Below are 19,777 nucleotides of genomic sequence, written 5' to 3' on the forward strand. Positions count from 1 at the left end.
CAGCTGCTGCCCCTGTCGGGCACCTGGGGCCCTGAAGTCAGCCGCCAAGATCTCGGGAGAGACCTGGGTGGCCCTCGACTCCGAGCGTGGTGCAGGGCCCCTGCGCACCACCTCGGCAAAACACCCCTTTGATAAAAAGGAGAATTGCTTCTTAGCTTCTGGGTACGATATATTTTCTTTTACTTTGATTGAAAGGATGTCCTTTTCTAGCTTCCAAGAGGGACATGCACGATAATAAGCAGAATGTGGTCCACCGCAATTAGCGCAGTGGGCCAGAGCCGCCTCGCAGGTATCGGAAACGTGACCTTGACTACCGCACTTCGCACACGTCTCCTTCCCTCGACAGCTGCGTGTTCCATGACCAAAACGCTGGCAACGGAAGCACCGCTGGGGGTTGGGGACGTACGGGCGGATGCGGCAGTTCAAATAGCCTGCCTTGATTGTCTCAGGAAGAGTATGCCTTTCAAAAGTCAGAATAACATGTCTCGAAGGGATTTGTTCGCCGTCTTTCCTAAACATAATGCGTTTTACGGCAACGACACCGGCACCTTGGAGTCCCTCGAGGAGTTCTTCCTCACTAGTGTGCAGGAAGTCGTCCTCGGAGCGGACTCCACGGACAGTATTTAGTGTGCGATGAGGGCTCACCGACACCTTCACGTCAACGATGGTAGTCAGTTTAAGGAGTGCGTCACTTTGTTTTTTTGTGTTCACTTCCACAAGAAGGTCTCCAGTGTGCTGTTTTTTAGCCTTGTGGGAAAACCCTACAAGGTTTTCTAGCACCTTTGCTACAATAAAAGGTGAGAGCTTTGAAACAGGTTTCTGCTCATCCAGAGAATGAACGATGAAAAACTTAGTAAATGTTTCTACTTCACATTCTTTATCGATGATTTTTTGTTCGGGGCAGCGCCTTTTAAGGGCGTGCCCTGAACGGCGTTTGGAGGGGTGGGGCGCAATAAAAGGGCAAAGAGTGTTCGGAATCCGCGGTGCACCGCCCACCACCGAGCCCAACAAAGGATTAGGTAACGCACCATAACAAGAAGGGCTTGGCTGGAGACGTTACACTAACAGTGCTGCCGGGAAACTATACCCAAGTGTGGGTCAAGACAGAGGTCTATTGCCACCCATGGTTAGCCCTTGCCGCCAAAGAGGGGTGAAAAAGGAGCAAAAGAAATGAGAAGGAAGTGAAAGAAACAGGAAAGGTAAAAGCGAAAGATCGGAGGGGATAGTAGAAGAAAAGGCGACTAGACTGAATCATCCTGGCCGGGCCTTACCAGGACTCCCGTCTATGAGAAGCGGCGGCCGAATTGGTGTATTGCCTCACCCGCGGGGCCCCGAAGGGCCCAACCCTGCCCCGGGCTCGGTTCAACCACCAGGATGCCCTTTACCCCAGACACGGGAAAGCCACGCACAGTCAGACGTGGGCGGGCGAACCCGCATGGCTCGGGGTTCGTGGAGACGCCACTCTCCAAACACCTGCTTTCACAGGTGCCCCCTGCGGGGGTGTCCGATCAACACATATGAATTATAGAAAATATATAAGAACATATAAGAACAATATAAGGTATATAAGAACATATGAGAACCATATGATACAGTTTTAAGAAACTTCTCACTAGTTTCTTATATGGTTGTTATCTGTTCGTATATATCTTATACAGTTGTTATATAGCCCTTATATGGTTCTTATACGTTCTTATACCATGTAAATTTCTTTTCTTCGAAACATATTTTATTAAAAAGCGTCTTTATCACCACGTGAATACCGTTTTCGCTATATGTTTTTCGAACTCGGCGGACATTCGAGGGGCAAACAACCGTCACTGTCTAGTGAGTAATTAACTGAAATTTGTAAATTAACTTTTTAATGAGTGAAAATATGCACATGGTTCCAATTAGAAACTAACGGAGCGTCATCGAAAACCACTGAATTAACTCTTTTTAGAACCACATGAAGCTCCTGGGAAACTCGGGGGCGCGCCAAAGTTACCACTGGTGAAGCAGGCGCAAAGCCAGCATTGGCGGGGCGAGGTTGGTTAAATCATTATTGCTTTCCGCCACTGCTAGCTCTGCTCCTGCTTCACGAGTGGTAAATTTGGCGTGCCCCCAAGTTTCCCACGAGCTTCACGTCGTTCTAGAAAGAGTTGATTTAGTGGTTTTCGATGACACTCAGTAAGTTTCTAATTGGAACCATATATCTATTTTCCCTAATTAAAAGTTAATTAACGTAATTTAGATTATTACTCACCAAACGGTGACGCTTGTTTGCCCTTCGAATGTCGGCCCAGCTAAAAAAAAAAAGATATAGCGAAGGTGGCATTCACGTACAAGTAAAGATGCTTTATTAAAAATCTGTTTCAAATAAAAAATATTACCCGGTACATCTTGTACGATTACACATGTCTTTATTAGACACAAAAATTTCTCATACAAATTAGATTTTTCAATAGGGTAGGCACCAATGGTATCACCCTGAGTGTTAGGAGAGAATGAATTCGACGTTAAAATCATGCACTGCGAGAATGTGAAGCAGCACCTAAAAGAGAACGTTGTCGAGCGAAGACTGGACATGCTGGTGCGACGAAACAGCTTGTGCAGCGCGTCCCTGAAAACGTGCGGCACTAGTTGTTCTCTTTGACCGGTTGTGGTTTTCGCGAGATTCCACGCAGCGCAAGATCACCAGAATTTCCATACAGTCACGATCCCATATCATCGAAATGTGGCACCCTGTGCTGACTCTGTCGATTTGCATCTTGCCGCGTAATCGTCCTAGCAATTGTTTTGCCAAATAGCTTGTTAGAAACTCCCAGAAGAATTTATCGTCCTCTAATCTACCTACAATGGCCGGCATTGTCGCTCATCACTAGCCTTAGCTGTTTTTCTCTCTGAAAAACTATCTGAGAGAAAAAGATGATTGAAAATTTGCGAGGTAGTTCTTGACTGTTTGAGGCGAGAAGTGAGAATCTTATGGACAAAGACATAGACGTATACATTTGAGGAGGTAGACAAATATGTGCAGTGTGCCATTGTGATATCGACCATATAAATCATGTGGTATTGATTTGCATGGGGCTACACCTTACGCTGCATAAATGGGTAACTGATTTGATGGAATCACTCGGATTTTCTGGCAATGGTGGAAGAACGGAGGGCCAAAACATTATAATCACGAAAAGTAGGTTATTGGATGGGAGGATATCTACAGTAGTGAAATTACTCAAATTTGATGTGGCAGATGATTTAACAAGAGACGGAATTTGTATCACATTTTAAAAGGGAGATATGTAAACGTCCTTAGGCTAGGTGGCGCAATCTACCACCCGATACAAAAGGAAGCGTTCCGGCTTCTTCAGAATGCTTATGTCGTCTTCACAACTATTTAGAAGAAACCCTGGTTTGGCTATGGACAAAAAAGCAAGGGGGTGGGGGGGTTCTTCCGCTATGATCTAGGTCTAAGCGAGGGAATGAAGGTCGTATCAAATAAATCACCGGAATACGGCCATCATATTGAAAAGGTCGAAATGCTGTCGTGTTTTGAGTGTAGCGCGCAGGCAAGCATTAAAGAAACAGTCCGTTTTTTGCTTTTTTTCAGTGATTTGCAACATACGATGTTTCCAACAAGATCAATGCTTCCTTACGCAGGATCTCCTCGGCACTTCCTTTATTTCATCCCACGACCGTGCGGGTAACCACACACAACAACAGCCGCAAATCGCGCCTCAGTGACTCTAATTTTATTGCATCGGTGTGGCTTTAACAGCGCTTTATGCTGCGCACCTAAGAGCCTAAAAAGAAAGCCCACCAAGGACTTCATCTCAGTGCTCAAAAATGCAATTATTGTAATGCATTGGCTTTCGTGAGCGCGCAGCCTTACTGCAAGCGTTTCAGAACTGCCCGTGAGACTGATTTTCATGACCATAACGGCTTGCCGGCCAGTGAGAATTACGGACAGATACAAGGGTTCAGCTAATCTAAGCTTCTGCGAAGATGCTACTTCTAATAAAGGTCGAATTTGGGTGAAACATGGTTTTGTCATGAGGGACACAGGGCAGTTCATTTTATGCACAAAGGGCGGCCCATATATCTTGCGTTTTGTTTATCTTCGTCCGCAAGCGACAAGTACAGATGCAATGGCGAGAAACAGCTTAGGCACGTTTGGTTTTTCACTTGACATAAAACTGCCGGACGATGTTGCGAATAAACAGCGTTGACTGGTGCAAAATTTCGAGTATGTTACGTGATTATTTACTCGAAATTCCGATGACGCTGTGTCGCGTGGTGTCTCGCGTAAACTACAACTGATCCCACTCAGAACAGTTACCACCAAGCATGTTTGCTAGGACATCCCGCACAAATGCCTTTACAGTTTTTACAGTGAAGCTGTATATGGCTAGGCTTCGGTGGATTTTTCGTGTGCAGTGACTAAAAGATCTACGCTCCCACCACCCGATGCGGCGAAAGCGCACGCATATCCCGTAAAAAAGACTCAGAAGTAAATAACCAAACTGAAGCGTTGACGCACGCGCGTCCAAACTCCCATTTGTTTTAGGCTTTTGCGTTAGAACTGTTAGTCCTGCAGACGCCGGCGCCACACGCAGGCGCCTTCAACGTATAAAATATTCGAAGCATATAACCGAAAATAAAGTGCAGATGAAAGCGCGTGCAAGATGGCGTCTGGTTTCGGCTTTTTCTTCAAAACAGTTGTTGCTGCAGACGGCGGCACGTGCGGCGCGTGGAACACAATTCCCCGCCTTCTCTTTAATGCTTGGGGAATGAAGCAAGAGGTATATTCAGCGGATCAGTTTTCATTAGGCACCAATTTCAAAATCGGTACACTCTCACGCAGACAATAAAGGTTTCTCAATGATTGGCCGCTGTGCGACCCGCGTTGGCTTTGTTTACGCTCGTACCGCCCTCTCTTGGTCGACGTTCCAAGCCGCTTGCGTGCCTGGTTTCCTTCCCTTACACTCTCCCGGAGTGGCCGATTCAGTGCGCGTGTCTACTTTCCGCCGGGTGGTGGTCCCGTCGCGCGTGTCTAGTTTCCTTCGGCTCCTCGGGGCGGGTCTGTGTCGTGTGGTAAACAGCTTCGCTGGTCATCCACACTCACAGTGTGCAAAGGCTCATCATTTTTTCTCTCACGGGCTCGTTTACGCTGTCGAGCAGCCGCTGCATGCTCCAGGGTATGCTTCGGCCGTCCCATTCTTACGCGGAAAGGCTTAGATCGCAGAGGGAACGGGCGATAACGGCTAGAAGGCGCAGCTGACGACGGCAGCGATCACATGACCCCCAGCGCAATCGCGATTCGGCAAAGGTGCTGCGCCCGAACGGCGACTATAATGAAATAAAGTGTGAGGGTATCACATTGTTAAAAGCAAAACAGTGCAAAGACGAGGACAAAGTAGAAGGTAACCGACAGGACACAGCGCTGCTTCACATTAAAATTCCAGACTTCCTTTCTTTTCAACACTTCTCTCTCTCTCTCTTCACATTGAAGTATCACCGCTGTACTCACATTATCCCGCCGCCAAAGCAACCTGCGCTAAACGCGCACGTCCTCCGTTCGTTTTCGGTAACATGCCACTTACCCGATGCAACAAGCCCTGTACAGGTTCTGCTGTAAAAGGACAAGAGCCTGAGTTCTGGCAAAACAAACTCTTTCAGGGTTTGAACAGATAACTCTTTATTTGTTGTGCACGGGTGATGAAAAGAATTGTTGGCATTGATTTCAAAGAAGTAGTCGTATGCTCATAATATAGACCATAAGACGGTACCCATACTTTATACGTAGGGTGGCCACAGTGACATCCAGGTAGAGCCACAGACAAAACTACAAAAATTCAGGGAGCCGCGTAAAAACAAAATTGGGGGATGGTTACTTTTACCAAGAAAGGATATGGAGGGAACACTTCTTTCCAAGTGGGACAAGTATAATTGTCGACTACAGCAAATCACACCAGGCAGGAGAACCTTTCTTGAACCGGTAAGCAAAAATTAACGCATGGTTCGATAGCCAGCCTCTGCCTCTGACGCCCGTTATCCGCATACGATTCGAAAGTCTTTCTATAGCAATAAAGTGAAACATGGTCACTGGACACACTTATTTGTCGAAAAGTTGTCCAGCTGTATGTACGTAATGCAGTACAAGGCTGCCAAGACTGTTACATTTTTAAAATTCTAGAAGTATTTTCCACTGCTCTTTTCGTCATGGGGACACAGGAGGGGGAGGAGGGCACGCTTACCAGGGAGCCGCGAGCCGCACTTGAACCCGCGAAGAACCGCATCCGGCTCGCGAGCCGCAGTTTGGCCACCCCTGCTGTATATCATCGAGGATTCTTTAATAAAAGCGATTTATCGTACTTAAGTGAATTCGTTCAATCCCCGTGAAAACGACAAAAAAAATAAAATACGCAAAGGACAATTAGTGCCCCTAAACAGGAATGATTGATGCACGTTTGGGGCTATTCTTGTCCTTTGCGCCTTTTGAGTTTAGTTACGTATTCAGGGGGCTTGGACAGATCCATCAGAGTAAGACAAATATTATTTCAAAGCCGCACAACATATTTCTTTCCTCACCGCGTAACCTTACTGCAAGCATGTCAGACTGCCGGTAAGGCTGATTTCCATGGCCACAACGGCTTGCCTGGAATCGGGAAGTACGGACAGCTACGTCGACGCAGCTCATGAAAGCATTTACGGAAATGATACAATGGTAATTTTTGGGTGGATAATCTTCATTGCTATAAGCAATATAGGGGAGGTAATTTTGTGTAAAAAAGAACCCCTTGTTTTTTGTTTGTTTTTTTCCCCTTTCGCTGGGCATAAGAAGGCAATAGGTTGATTTTTGGAAAACCAAGAATTTCTAAGGCTTCAACTTGTAAAGCTTTATATGTGTTTCACAAGTACTGAAAATGATGAGTAGGATTCAAATCGTAGCAAAAATCGTGTGCTGAAAATGCGCGTTAGAAAATTATAAAGAAGGTGCCGATACTTAATTTCCGCAATCCTTGGCCGCTCGTAAATAATATCATACATTTTTCGTCAGCTACGTGACTGAAAATTTAAGAAGTGTTTTCGGCCGCGACGAGGTAACATAAAGTCGGTTGTAAAAGGACAAAGTGCACTTCGGTTTGGGGGAAAATATTTTAAGCATCTACAAATCGTTCACGGGAAAGGCGAGACTAATATTTTTCAAATCGCACCCGTCACGGTTTGCACTTTTCTCACGAAGGCAAACAACCGTGTCACGCAGTTTAATAATGTGCCGGTAGTGAGAGAATCTCAATCTCAGTCTTGCCGGTAAGGCTATCATCCGGCTTATCTTACCGCTCTCAAGACTGCCGGAGGATAGAGACGATATCAGTCTCTGAGGTGTTGCAACCGGAATATGGGCGGTATACTAAGATGAACCAACTAGCCCAACAACGTACCTTACTAAACTACATTCCTGTCTCCGGCCAGGCATGTTTATGACAAGTTCCAGCATTTCCTCATAGCTGCCCATAAAAGGAGTACTCGAACGTGTTTTATAGCACAGTCTTCGCTCGAACGAGTATCTGAAAGCACCTCCGTCAACAGACACCATGAACACCTTTGTGAGTGCACTCAGTCTGAGCTGCGATTCCGGGATTATCAACTTATAGCAAACAGGATAAACCGTTTGTGCAGAAACAAAAGATTTATGAGCGCAGTTCAGAATCTTTCGGAGAGATTTTTGTTGTTACTGTTTTACGATGTTTCCTGGGAAATTGCAGATATTTGAAGGAAATACCGTCAAATAGTTCTGTGATCTGGTTGCATTTCAATCTAGTTTCTTTGAGTCATTAATCGGAGTCATATCTATGAAAGCTCGCCACCCTTAATTCCAAATAAGTAGTACTGGTTTTACTGTAAATAGGGTGCATCTCTTTCGAGCGTGCTAAGTTCGGCTCGGGCGTTCTCATACACCGGTTTGAAAAAGATCTGTCAAAAGATATGGAATAGATGCATCTTATCATAAATAAAGAGTCCTAGCAACACTTATATAAGTAGATGGTATTCATTGTGGCCGTAAATAACTACATTCCTGGTAAAAGTGCGTTGAACGCAGGCAACGCTTCTGCTGCTTTACTCGGCATTATCAAGATATTTCGTTTTTTTTTTGTAGAGGTTCAATGGAACCTCGTTTGAGCATATGCGCCGCGAACAACGTTTTCACACAGTGCATTCGTATATTTATAGCTGCATGATTTAAAATCCGTTATACTGTGTCCTTGTAGGCCTCTCTCGTGCCCTGTGTCGTCCTGCTTGCCGCCAGCTGCCAGGCGGGCTACTTGGCCCCACACGTCTACCACGCTGCCGCCGGTCACGTCCCCGTAGCCACCACGGTGGTGCGTCAGCCGGTGGTGGAGCACCACAGCGAGCTGGCCTTTGTGCCACCCCACGCCCACGGGTACAGCATCAGTCAGCAGAAGCTCGTCCACCCTAAGACCACAGTCACCAAGCACGACCCTTTCTTCGGGTCAGTTCTCTTTGCTTTCTTTGGAAACTAAGACTGTTTCGACAGCAGGGCCCATATGATAATTAATGTGCAGCTGTTGAAACTTGAAGTTAAGTCTGAACTTTTGTTTAAATACTATTGAAATATTTTGCTTTTAAACTTGCGTTCTAGGCGGCATGCGAGTATATATTGCATATTAAAATGTTTTTATAATGTGGCAAAGTTAATTCAGAGCTGCGTGGCAGCTGACAAAAAAGCTACATTGGTCAGAAGCTGCATTGTGTGAAATCTTATTTCCTCGCTTTTTCACAGATGACACCAACAGGGAAAGATAAAAGTTTGGTAAAAAAAATATATGTTATTATCAACGGTGAGGTTAACAGTGTAGGCTGTTCACGATATAAAAGTAATACATTTCTGTCTACAGTGCTAATAACCGAGAAATGTTGTTCTCGTTGAGCATTGATTTCTTTTTGTGACTAATACATGTAATTCTTTTCCCACCCGCAGCGCCTACCACCTGGCCGAGGTGCACCTCGCTCCAGTAGTGACCGGTTCTCACAGTTCCGTGCACCAGAGCCGAGGTGGGCACTTTGTGCACCGCCCAGTCGGAACTGTCGTCTACTAGGCCCTCCTCAGCCCCGGAATTCCATATTGCTTACCCCAATGAGTGAAACTGAGAGCAAAATAAATGCGTACCCCTCCTGCTGGGCAGGAGTTACGTTCCAATATGATGTATATCCAATATTGTGTTACAAAGGCAGCCGTTATGAGCTCTTCCTACCACTGTAAACGACGTCCTCTGTTGATATTGTAGTTGAAGATGTAGTTGGCAGATGTTCTAGTGGGCACTGCTTTAGTTGACGATGTAGGGCGTCCATCGTCCATATTGCCAAATTCTTAAAAAAGATCGCCCACCGCCCGTGGGAGACGAATCTTCGTCCGCTGTAAAGCGGGGCGTTACCAGTGACCTAAGGTACAGAGTTCACAATCCGCTTTAAACTTGGAAGTTTTGTGTACCTGATGCCCACTGCGCGCGCTCTAAGCAAGAAAAAAAAAAGACAATAAGGTGCCGCTGTGGCACTGTCAATTTTAAGAGATCATGCTTTCACGCGGTCCGGAACTAAAAAAAAAAAAAAGAAATGAGCAGTTTACTGATAATTTAGAGTACAGTCACAGCGATAACTACGACTAACTGCGACAAGTTACAGCCACGCACTTGGGCCTTTACGCCACGTTCAAACAGATTACGAGACGGAATGTCCAACGAGCCTGAATGTCCAACGAGACGGAAGATCCTATAATGGATATTCAGGCACGTTGGACATTCAGACTCGTTGTTTATTCCGTCTCGGTTGGATCTTTCTTTTCGTTGGACATTCAGGCACGTTGGACATTCCGTCTCGCTTGGATCTTTCGTCTCGATGGACATTCAGGCTCGTTCTTTATTCCGCCTGGGTTGGATCTTTCGTCTCGTTGGACTTTCAGGCACGTTGGACATTCCGTCTCGGCTGTCACGTGCTAGAATAATTTTGCTTATTAAATGTACAAACTTGTGTGCATATTTAGTCCGCGTTCCTGCAGGCATTGCTGTAGTTTCATCATACTAAAATGTCGTGCCACAAAAGCCGACGTTGACGGACCGACAAAGAAACGGAGCAGACACAAATATTATAATTTCATCTATAGGAAGGATTAATGGTTAGTTAGCTGAGTGCCGATGCGCCGCTATGTACCAATCGGTTAAAAGTGTCGATTGTACGACGCCAAACGTTTCTTTGATATTAAGATTTCAAATGTTTGGAATGTTCCGATGACACAGGTCAGCCAGTTTGAAATATATAATAGGGATGCAATGTACAGGTGTTCTAGTGCATCGCAATTGGGGGACGTCTATGAAAGCCGCGCTTCAGATCCTCCATTTTACTGGCTCCTGGAAGCACTCGAAAGCTCGCCATTCTGTCGAGGTGGTTCATGACGTCTTGGTAGGTGGGAGCTTGACTGCTGATAAAGGACGCGAACGCATCTATCTCTGCGTGCAGCAGAAGGTTCACACCCGGATGTACTAATAGCCTACATCATGTGTGAATATAACAATAGATCGTTCTACGTGGCTTTCTATTCTTTTAGGGGAAGCGTATTGCACCACGAATCCGGTCACTTCGACGAAATTCCATTGGTCTCTGGACAACTGGAAGAAGGACAATTCGTCGATTAGGGAAATTCACCCTAGGCCGATTCGCAGAATGAAGAATGGGGCGAAAGTGCCCGTTTGTCGAACTGTCGAAAAGAATTGATTAGGGTTGGGTGTGTAGATTGCCGGTGACAGTGGGGGTCAACAATGGGACCTTTTTTCTAAAAAAATAGAGGATGACAAATGCAGCTCTCAGAATTGGCAAGGGTCCGATAGTGAACCGTACCCGGGTTATTCAAAATCATAAAAGTCGGGTTCTTCGTGAATATGTTCACTCGCAACTCAAGCATTATGGAATTTGGGAAGACCGAGCGAGGGGCTGACTTCCTGATACCGTGGTCTTATGTGCACTTGTAATGTGCGCCTATGAATAAATCATGGCCGCGCTGTCGCAGTGGCTCTGTGACATAGTTAGAACAAGTTGAAATTCGATCGCAGCCTTGGTATGCTACCTGAGGGCGTTCCGTGCGATTGCTGCATGCCACGTGACCAGAAAAAGCAGAAACGACGGAAGCCAATCTTAAAAAGTATTGTATTAATTATTAATATTGCCTACCTGTTGCTTAATACACGGTTCACTGCGACAGCAATCGCTTTGGTGGCCGAAACATGCGAAACTAGTCGTCGCGATAAGCGTCAATGTGCCGAATCCTCCGGACAATCACCGGACAAAAGTACCACTTGAGGACATTACCTGCACAAAGGCTTAATGAAAGGAACGTTTTATTCTATCACTGATTTTAATATGAGGATCGAATTTTTGTTTCTGGGGACCTATAAGTCCAATCGGAAATATCTAAAACTTTCACGTTCGTTTTGTAAAAAAAGAAAAGAACAAAAACTACAATTTAGTGTAATTACACATACTACACCGACTTCACATAACAATAATGATAATACTAAAAATTCAATCAGGCGTTTTTCTCCCATGCGAAGGACATCATCTTTGCGGGACTAGGCACACAAAGAAGAAAAATACAGCAACTCGTACAATACGGAAAAACTGTGGCTGAGGATAAGCACGATTAACGATTCTAAGAACTCTCGTGGGTCCCACATTTGTTTCCGCTCCAGAGGAATCACCCTTCTAGAATCAAACGCGTGACAGATTGTCAATGGTCAATGAGTTCGGTCTTTTATCTTGTAGCATGTGTGACCTTCTAAACGTCTTTTTTTTATATTATAAAAATCATCTTTATATTTAGATATATAAAACGAACAATAAGTATACTGTTTTGGGGGTTTTATGAAGTGTACAAAATACACGATTGTAATTTTAATTTCATTTTGGGGACGTCACGGTGGCAACGTCAGAGGGACAAGCTCAGTGGCACACCAAAACAGCCGTGCATCAAAAATCCCGGTACTGAAAAGCCCCGTGCCGAAGCGGCCACATACCGAAATGATCGCATGCCGATAATAATTTTTCACCGCCGTAAATATCAGTAATCCTACAATTCAACAAAGAAATGTCTTCTAAATTCTTTGCAAGGTTCATTCTATATCCGTTGGATATTCAGACTCGTTGGACATTCACGCTCGTTGGACATTCCGTCTCGGTTGGATCTTTCGTCTCGTTGGACATCCAGGCACGTTGGACATTCTGTCTCGATTGGACCTTTCGTCTCGTTGGACATTCAGACTCGGTGGACATTCCGTCTCGATTGGATCTTTCGTCTCGTTGTACACTCCGTCTCGCCTGTCACGTGACCGATTGGACATTCAGGCTCGTTGGACATTCAGTCTCGTTGGACATTCAGGCCATAAGCGGTTCAAACACCTTGGGGTGCGTGAAGAAAAGCGTTCAGAACAAAAGAGATATGTGTAGCGGACGACCGAGAAAACGCTAGCATGCACTTTACGTGCAGATTTGTTTAAAACTGTGTATTCCATTTCACGCGCTTTGGCCGGCCTTCGGTACTCACCGGCCGGCGGTGGGCACGCCCTCTCTGCTAGTGCCCATCAACGCCGACCATAGCCCCCTCTAGACTCACAAATCCTGGTAGTTCGACGATGGGTCATAGAGTGCGGAGTCGCAGATTATGAGCGCGAAGGTCTGGTAGCACAGAGAGTTTCCCGGGGAACCTGGACGTCAGCGCACAACTTTTGCAGCGGCGAGGACCCGAAACATGCTTTTCAAACCCGAGAAGAAAAGAACCGGTAGCGCGAGGAACGCTAGGAGCACGAGCGCACAATACACCACTCAGGAGAAACGTGTTTCGGCGTCTCGCCGCAGCGGGGTGCCCGTCACATGGCTCTCCTCTTATCCGTTGTCTGCCGCTCTACATTTTCAATTGGCACTCACTACGGTGAGGGGGCCCGTCACTGTAGTGCGGCCGGCAAGAGTCAGGGGGCCTGTCCTGTGTTGCATGTGGTGGGGACAGTGAGAAGCGTGTGCGACCTAAAATTTAAAAAAAAATAGAGTAAAAAGAAAAGTGCTGTCCACAACGCGATTCGAACCGCCGACCACGAGCACTCTATCGACAGCGCCACGAGGCACTTTTTTTTCTTTATTGCCAGGCACTATTTATTCTCAAAAAATACACTTTCAGAAACACTTATAAAAAGAGGGAAAGCTGAATTACGACTGACGCCGACTGATTAACATGGCCTTAATGTGACCAGTCCGTCTATAGGATTGGCAACCAATCAGGCCCATCTCCCGAAACCTTATACAGTTCTCTCATCTGAATAATGCCCTGAGTAAAATAGTGACACACTGGTCAAGCATCTACGTCAGCGTACCGCATTTTGCGCAAGATACAGTTCTCAGTCCAAGGAACAAATATGCGCTTTTCGTCCAACCCTGTTTCAACCGGAACTGTTCCGCTCTCGCTCTACCTGGGAAGAGACGAAGAACGGCTTCGGCCAGCGCGTCGTCCCCTCTTCCTCGTCACTACCAACCATGGACTCTCAGTCTGCTGGAGCGACTGGCCGGTTCCCTCCTCCGGGTCGCTGAGCCGCCGCTTAACCGCCTCAGCCGCGAAGTCCATGGCTGTTTCATCTCCGGCGTCCAGTGCGTCAGTCGCGTCCTTCGCACTTGGTGTCGTCTCACTGTGGGACTCTGCATTAGGCTCATTTTCGCTAACAGTGCTTTCTGCCGTCAATGTTACGGCGGAGACCTGGCCTTCTGGCATCGCTAACGGCGCGCGTGGCTGCTCACCGGACGCCTGAGGGTCTTGTGAAGAAATCCTCGCGGTTGGAGTCGCCGCCGCCTCGGCCTCTTCCTGATCCATTACGAGGTTTCTGTTCTGGCTGTCGATGGTCTTGCTGGCAGCAGCTCGAGCGTACGACCGTAGGCAATCCGAGGCTTCATGCCCGAAGGCTCGACACTCCTCACATCTCGGCACTCTACCGTCGCGCCGCATGTCTCTCGTGCGTCGACAGGGGAGGCACACCGTTGCGCGCCCGGGAACAACAACCAGTAGCGTACCTCCGTAAAGCGCAGCTGCTGCGGCAGGGACTCCCGGGTTAAGTCTTCACAGAGCACAATGCGTACGATGACAGTAGTGAAATCTACGTCTGCAAGGACCTCCCCGTATGGCTCGAAGGCCCGTCGAAGGGCGTCAGCAGAAACGTCGAATGCCACCCAATGGACTTTGACCTTCAGCTTTTGTTTTTCTGGATCAATTACCAGGCATGGTCGCCCCTTCACCAGCATGGTCCCCTCTCGCAGAAGCTTCTTTTTGGCGGAGGTAGTGTGTAGCTTCAGCAGCCGGACGTGCCCCATTTGAAACGCGCCAAGTGCTGCTACGTCTGCTCGAACTCCCACATGGTTCAGAGGCCGTACGAAGTCTTCAGCACGGTACGGCCGCCCCCGGGTATCAGCATGCAGCACATGGCTGCATTTCATGGCTTCTCCTGTCGGCAGAGTAGGCAGTATCACTGCGTAGTCATTTGGAACATCGCCGCGCACGGCATCACCGCGGCTCGGAGCCGCCGTCATCGCACTCCCAGCGGAGCGTTCCATTCCACGTGCGCGCGCTACCGTGTTCGAAATCGGAATTCCAGCGCCACGAGGCACTTCCGGACTTAGCGCCCCATTGGACATCTGTATGGGCTGCTGTTGCCCTGTCACATATCGCTAAGATTCAGTCTCTCGATATTTGTCGAATCATGCTTCTGAAGATTATTTAGAAGAAATGGAAGATTATACTTTAGCATTTGGAACACGTCATTTGTACGATTTGTTGGTATTTTCCAATGCTCCCCCTCACGAACGTTATATACCCGGATATTTGGTGTTAGGCTTGAAATATGTCTACGGAAAGGCTCTTTAGAACGGAGGGAAGATCTATATCGTTTTAGTAGAGGATAGTCATATAGGTTCCGGACAGTTATTAGACATAATGAAAGGAACATTGAGTATGGTGCGAAGCGCCTTTTTTTTAGAGAAGGTGTAATTTGTTAGCATTTGACAGACACGAGGTACGACACACTAAATTATAAGTATAAAATAAGGCAAAGACGCTCATGACAAATATTATCAAGCGAGCGCACGGTCCCTTTAAACTCAATGTACACTAATTCCTTTCCTCGAGGCACACGCAACTAAAATATGTAAAACAAGCCCTGTGCATAAAAATTATTACTGTCGTAGTGCATTGCCATCTGATGTGTCCAATAGATTTTAGTGTGCGGTATTGGCAAAAAATACCCGGAAAGACGTAGAGCAAATTAAAAAAAAAGTTAATTAAACGGGTTTTTGCATGAATATGTATAGTTTTAAAAGTAAGTAACCAAAAGGCTGAAGGACTCATCAACAGAAGTGGTAGAGCAATCGTAACTTTCAAATAAGCGTAACAGTATATTTTTATCAGCTAATGAGGACCTGTTTCTTAAAGACATGTCGGCTTTCCCCGCGATGGTAGACGCACATGTTTGTTTCCTAGGATAATAGAGTCCCCTTTGAGATAAGATTTAAAACAACCAACAAAATTACCAGAAGGCAGATCATTAATGTTAGCGCCGTTGTCTGCCACAGAGCGTCTAGAACAAGCTCCGAAAACTAAACACGAGGCCCACACTTGATTAGTAGAAGCTACTAAACGCTGTAATGTTATGTGCAAATTAGCTCTCAGCAAAACTGTAATCTCAAATACACAAAAAAAAGTGAGGAAAGGCAGTGTGTTTACGTTTCAAGGTGTACCTAAAGTGGAATTCAGTCGTCCCACACGTAGCATATCCCGTGCGCAGCTCGCTGATGAGATGCCGTCAGTGCGCGAATCTCGATGTTGCCGGTAAACCTCACTAAGTACGCTGACCGCTGTCAAGGGAGATAACGCAAGGAGTAGTCTTGACGATGTTGCCAAAATATTTTGGGTGGGGCGCACAGCACTTGTCGAGAAAACGTGTTTACGACTCCTTTCACTATTTCCTCGTAGCCGTCCATAAAAAGACGCCTGTGATATCCCTGTCAACACAGTCTTGAAACGAGCAGGTAACTCGAAGCATCCCCGTCCCTATACAACATGAACACCTTCGTGAGTACACTTTGTGCGCTTTCCAATTTTGTGGATTTAAAAGAGAAATTAATTGACACCTCATTTAATGCAGAGAGATGAAAAATGGGTGACGCAAAATTGTTTAAATGATTTGTCAAAAAGGCGTGGATTCCCTCCAAGTTTATAGGCAAGCTTACGGCATAAGTTACAAGGCTCCGGTTGATTTTAATCTAAACTATTTGAGTAAATAATGTTAGCCGATCGTATCTTCTAAGCCATGAACCAAGAGGAATCATACGACAAATTTCTACCTGTTATTCAGACAGCATAGATTTTCAATTCAAGCCATGCTCTTCTTTTTCAAGCCTCCAATACTTGCCTCTAGAGCTCCGTATAGAGTTTTTAAAAGCTAAGGTTCTTAAGAATTTATGGGCTAGATGCTTGTGTAAAACACTGACTTGTATATTGTCTAGTCTTTTTTTTTAATAGCTGATATTTACTGTCGTCCATTGCTGAGTCCGTTTCTGCCAACGACATGTTTAATGTAGGCGTTCACACCACTTCTGTAGCGTTCACTCCGCACCTGAAAGGTGTTTTCATCATGGCAGACAACGAGGAAAAAGCTGGTTTGCGCATACTTGCTGAGCAGTCCTGTCAAACACGGCGTCCGCACGTTTACACCTAAACTATCGGAACTAAAACCACATTGACCATGTCCTTGAAGGCCGCCCTTGTGCCCTGTCTGGTCCTGCTCGCCACCTGCTGCCAGGCCGGCTACGTGGCCCCACACGTCTACCACGCCGCCGCCATCCATGTCCCCGTGGCCACGACGGTAGTGCGTCAACCGGTGGTGGTGCACCACAGCGACGTGGCCTACGTTCCACCACACGCACACGGATACACCATCAGCCAAAAGAAGGTCGTCCACCCCAAGACCACCGTCACCAAGCATGACCCCTTCTTCGGGTGAGTTCTCGCCGCTACCTTAGAAGTCAAGGACTGTTTGAGAATTAGTGCTTTTGCGATTACTCGTTAGGGCGATAAAAAATATACTCGAATTCTCAAGCAACTTTAATACCTCCCACCGCATGTTTTGTTTGTTGAATTGTAACGTGAGGAAGCCTCAGAAACAACTTGCAGGAACAGAGTTAAAGGGTGGTTTTATTTGGGAGAACCTGTGCCCTACGAAAATTACACGAGGAATACGGCGGCAGCAAGGCAGGTGAGAGTGGTCGATGGTCGGCGACGACAGGAATGGCCGGTCGACTCCCGGCTCCTACATTTTCAACAAGAAGTCGAACTTTTAGAGAAGACCGCGAGCGGCACCTTGATAACACTGCCAAAAAAAATGTTCGCGCTTATGCTTTGCGCGTAAAGTGGGATCGAAAATCCTAAGCCGCCGGAATTAAAACAACACGACGCGTGTCAATATCACAGTATTACTTACAACATTAATGTATGCACACCGCAATCTCGACGTCTTACAAACTTAATGAGCAGCGCCAGTATAGCAATGCGCTCTTTTAAACCTTCGTTATCTGAAGCTGAAGCCTCTGGAACGGTGTGCTCACTTTTGGGTATGGGAAACTGGCAGAAAAAAGATGAATGATTATGGTCTATTTACCAAAAATAGTATCTAATAACGTCATTCAAACACAATTGTGGTTTTATAGTTTGAACCTTACCTAGCTTCGCAGGTTCGACATTATAGCTCATGACATCAGAGTGCTGTTCTCATCGATGACTGAGTTTGTCTTGATACTAACATGTTAAAATGTATTTTGTATCCGCAGCACCTACCACCAGGCCGAGGTGCACCACGCTCCAGTGGTGACCGGCTCTCAGAGTTCCGTGCACCAGAGCCGAGGTGGGCACTTCGTGCACCGCCCTGTCGGCACCGTCGTCTACTAGAAACTCTTCCATTTCAGAATCACCCCCTTCATTCCATACTGAGACTATTTGAAGCGCAATAAATGCAACTAACTCTAGCAGGAGTGACGTATTTCTGAGACGTATGGCTGATCATCTTCTTCTTGAGAAGCACCAGTATTTGTCGGTTATTGATAAAAATAATATTCGGCTGGTGACTCACTATAGTTTTGGGAATGGGGTGCGACTGACATTTGGGGTAATGAGGAGGAGGAAGGCACACTGCCGAAGAAACTTGTGTAATGTTATTAATTTAGAAAAAAAAAACCTGCAATCCAACGAGACATTAATGAGATGTTAGGTTCATTCCCAAAGAAGATTAATAAAACAAAACTAGAAATCTCATTATGATTCGCACACGACTAGCATGAATTGACTTTTTTTACTTTTTAAACAGTCGAATATAAGAAACATTGTCTCCGAAACAACTAAAAAAACGCAGTTTCTGTTCAACAACTGCAATATCAAAAGGCAGTAACCACCAAACACAACGGTTGTATAGAAAGCATCGTCTTTCTACCACAAATTTAAAAACAGAAAAAAAACACTGTCGAAAAAAACCCAGTTCTTTAGGCCGAATATATTCTTAGGCCACCTATTTATTTCCTTATACAAAAAAAGAAAAAGAAAGACATAAGGTTTAGAAAAAACAGTGTGCGACTTTGCTTGTATTGCACGCTTTTGCTGATATACTTATCACTTCATAAATAATCGTATCTGAAATGTTACCCTAGATCATGTTTTTTTATCACTGTATCATTATCATTATCGGAAGACATTCGTGCTGACAGCACTTTATGGGAACTCCGAATCTAAATACTTGTGGTGTGCATTCTCGACAATTGGTGCATATTTAATGTTTGGAAGATAAAAGTACAATGTTTTCTTTACGATTTTTGGTTCGTTTATTTGCCTTGCGGATGTCATGCGCGGAGGTAGGAGAGAAAGGGGGATTGCGCGCGATTTCACGTCGGACCCGCTAAGGGCACGAGCGCGAACATAATTACAAAAAAAGATATTTACAAAACAAAAAGAAAAGTAAAGCAATTACAAAGCTACATATCTCAATTCAGTAGCACATGCAAAGAAGCACATGCAAAGAAACACAAACTTGAAGGGTTCAAGCTTATCCGAGAGTCAAAGGTCAAAGTGGCATAAAACAAAATCTCTAATATCCGACAGAAATACACGTAAACGTATTAAACGTCAAAACAGAACGAGCCAGACAATATCAAAGGGAACAAAACTACTCCTCTGACGATTTGAAAGCATAAAATATACGCAGACAGCTTCCATATTTTGACTACACCAGGTTCCGCAAAAAATGAAAATACGACACAGGTGCACTCCAGGGGTCAGCTGCACTTTTTTCTTAACCTTAAAACGGGGCGCTAGAATCAACTTCAATACCGGGGAAATCTTATATTTTGTAAAACAGTCGTAGTAGGCTCGAGAGATTGAGATTCTGCTGATAGGCTTGATGTGTTGGCAAAATGTTTTATATGAAATTAGACATATCAAGAGTCTTGAGATTGATCACCTAAAAAGGTCATTCAACTTTTCGTGCCAATAGTAAATTGTCTGGATTTCCTGATTTTAGTAAATCTAACATGTATGCATTATAAACACTAAAGTTCATTTCTCTATTGTTCACAAAATACAGAAATATTTTCTATATAAACATGCAAAAATATTATATATTGGATATTTAATTCATATCTAAAGCTGTTGTCTGAG

The 19,777-nt window shown here is 45.5% G+C and overlaps 2 protein-coding genes across 2 annotated transcripts; both read left to right on the forward strand.

Moving 5' to 3' along the window:
* Positions 1-7,543: 7,543 nt before the first annotated feature.
* LOC115327439 lies at positions 7,544-9,207 on the forward strand. The gene is made up of 3 exons (XM_029988456.2): positions 7,544-7,589; positions 8,253-8,494; positions 8,984-9,207. Exons 1-3 carry the CDS (start codon positions 7,578-7,580, stop codon positions 9,099-9,101), a joined length of 372 nt encoding a protein of 123 aa, XP_029844316.2. The 5' UTR covers positions 7,544-7,577; the 3' UTR covers positions 9,102-9,207.
* A 6,889-nt stretch (positions 9,208-16,096) lies between these two features.
* On the forward strand, positions 16,097-18,099 carry LOC115327440. Its single transcript, XM_029988457.4, has 3 exons — positions 16,097-16,150; positions 16,836-17,077; positions 17,905-18,099. Exons 1-3 carry the CDS (start codon positions 16,139-16,141, stop codon positions 18,020-18,022), a joined length of 372 nt encoding a protein of 123 aa, XP_029844317.2. The 5' UTR covers positions 16,097-16,138; the 3' UTR covers positions 18,023-18,099.
* Positions 18,100-19,777: the final 1,678 nt, after the last annotated feature.

This window comes from Ixodes scapularis, unplaced genomic scaffold (assembly GCF_016920785.2).
Source record: "Ixodes scapularis isolate PalLabHiFi unplaced genomic scaffold, ASM1692078v2 PGA_scaffold6__148_contigs__length_123643588, whole genome shotgun sequence".
In the NCBI taxonomy this organism is placed as follows: domain Eukaryota; kingdom Metazoa; phylum Arthropoda; class Arachnida; order Ixodida; family Ixodidae; genus Ixodes; species Ixodes scapularis.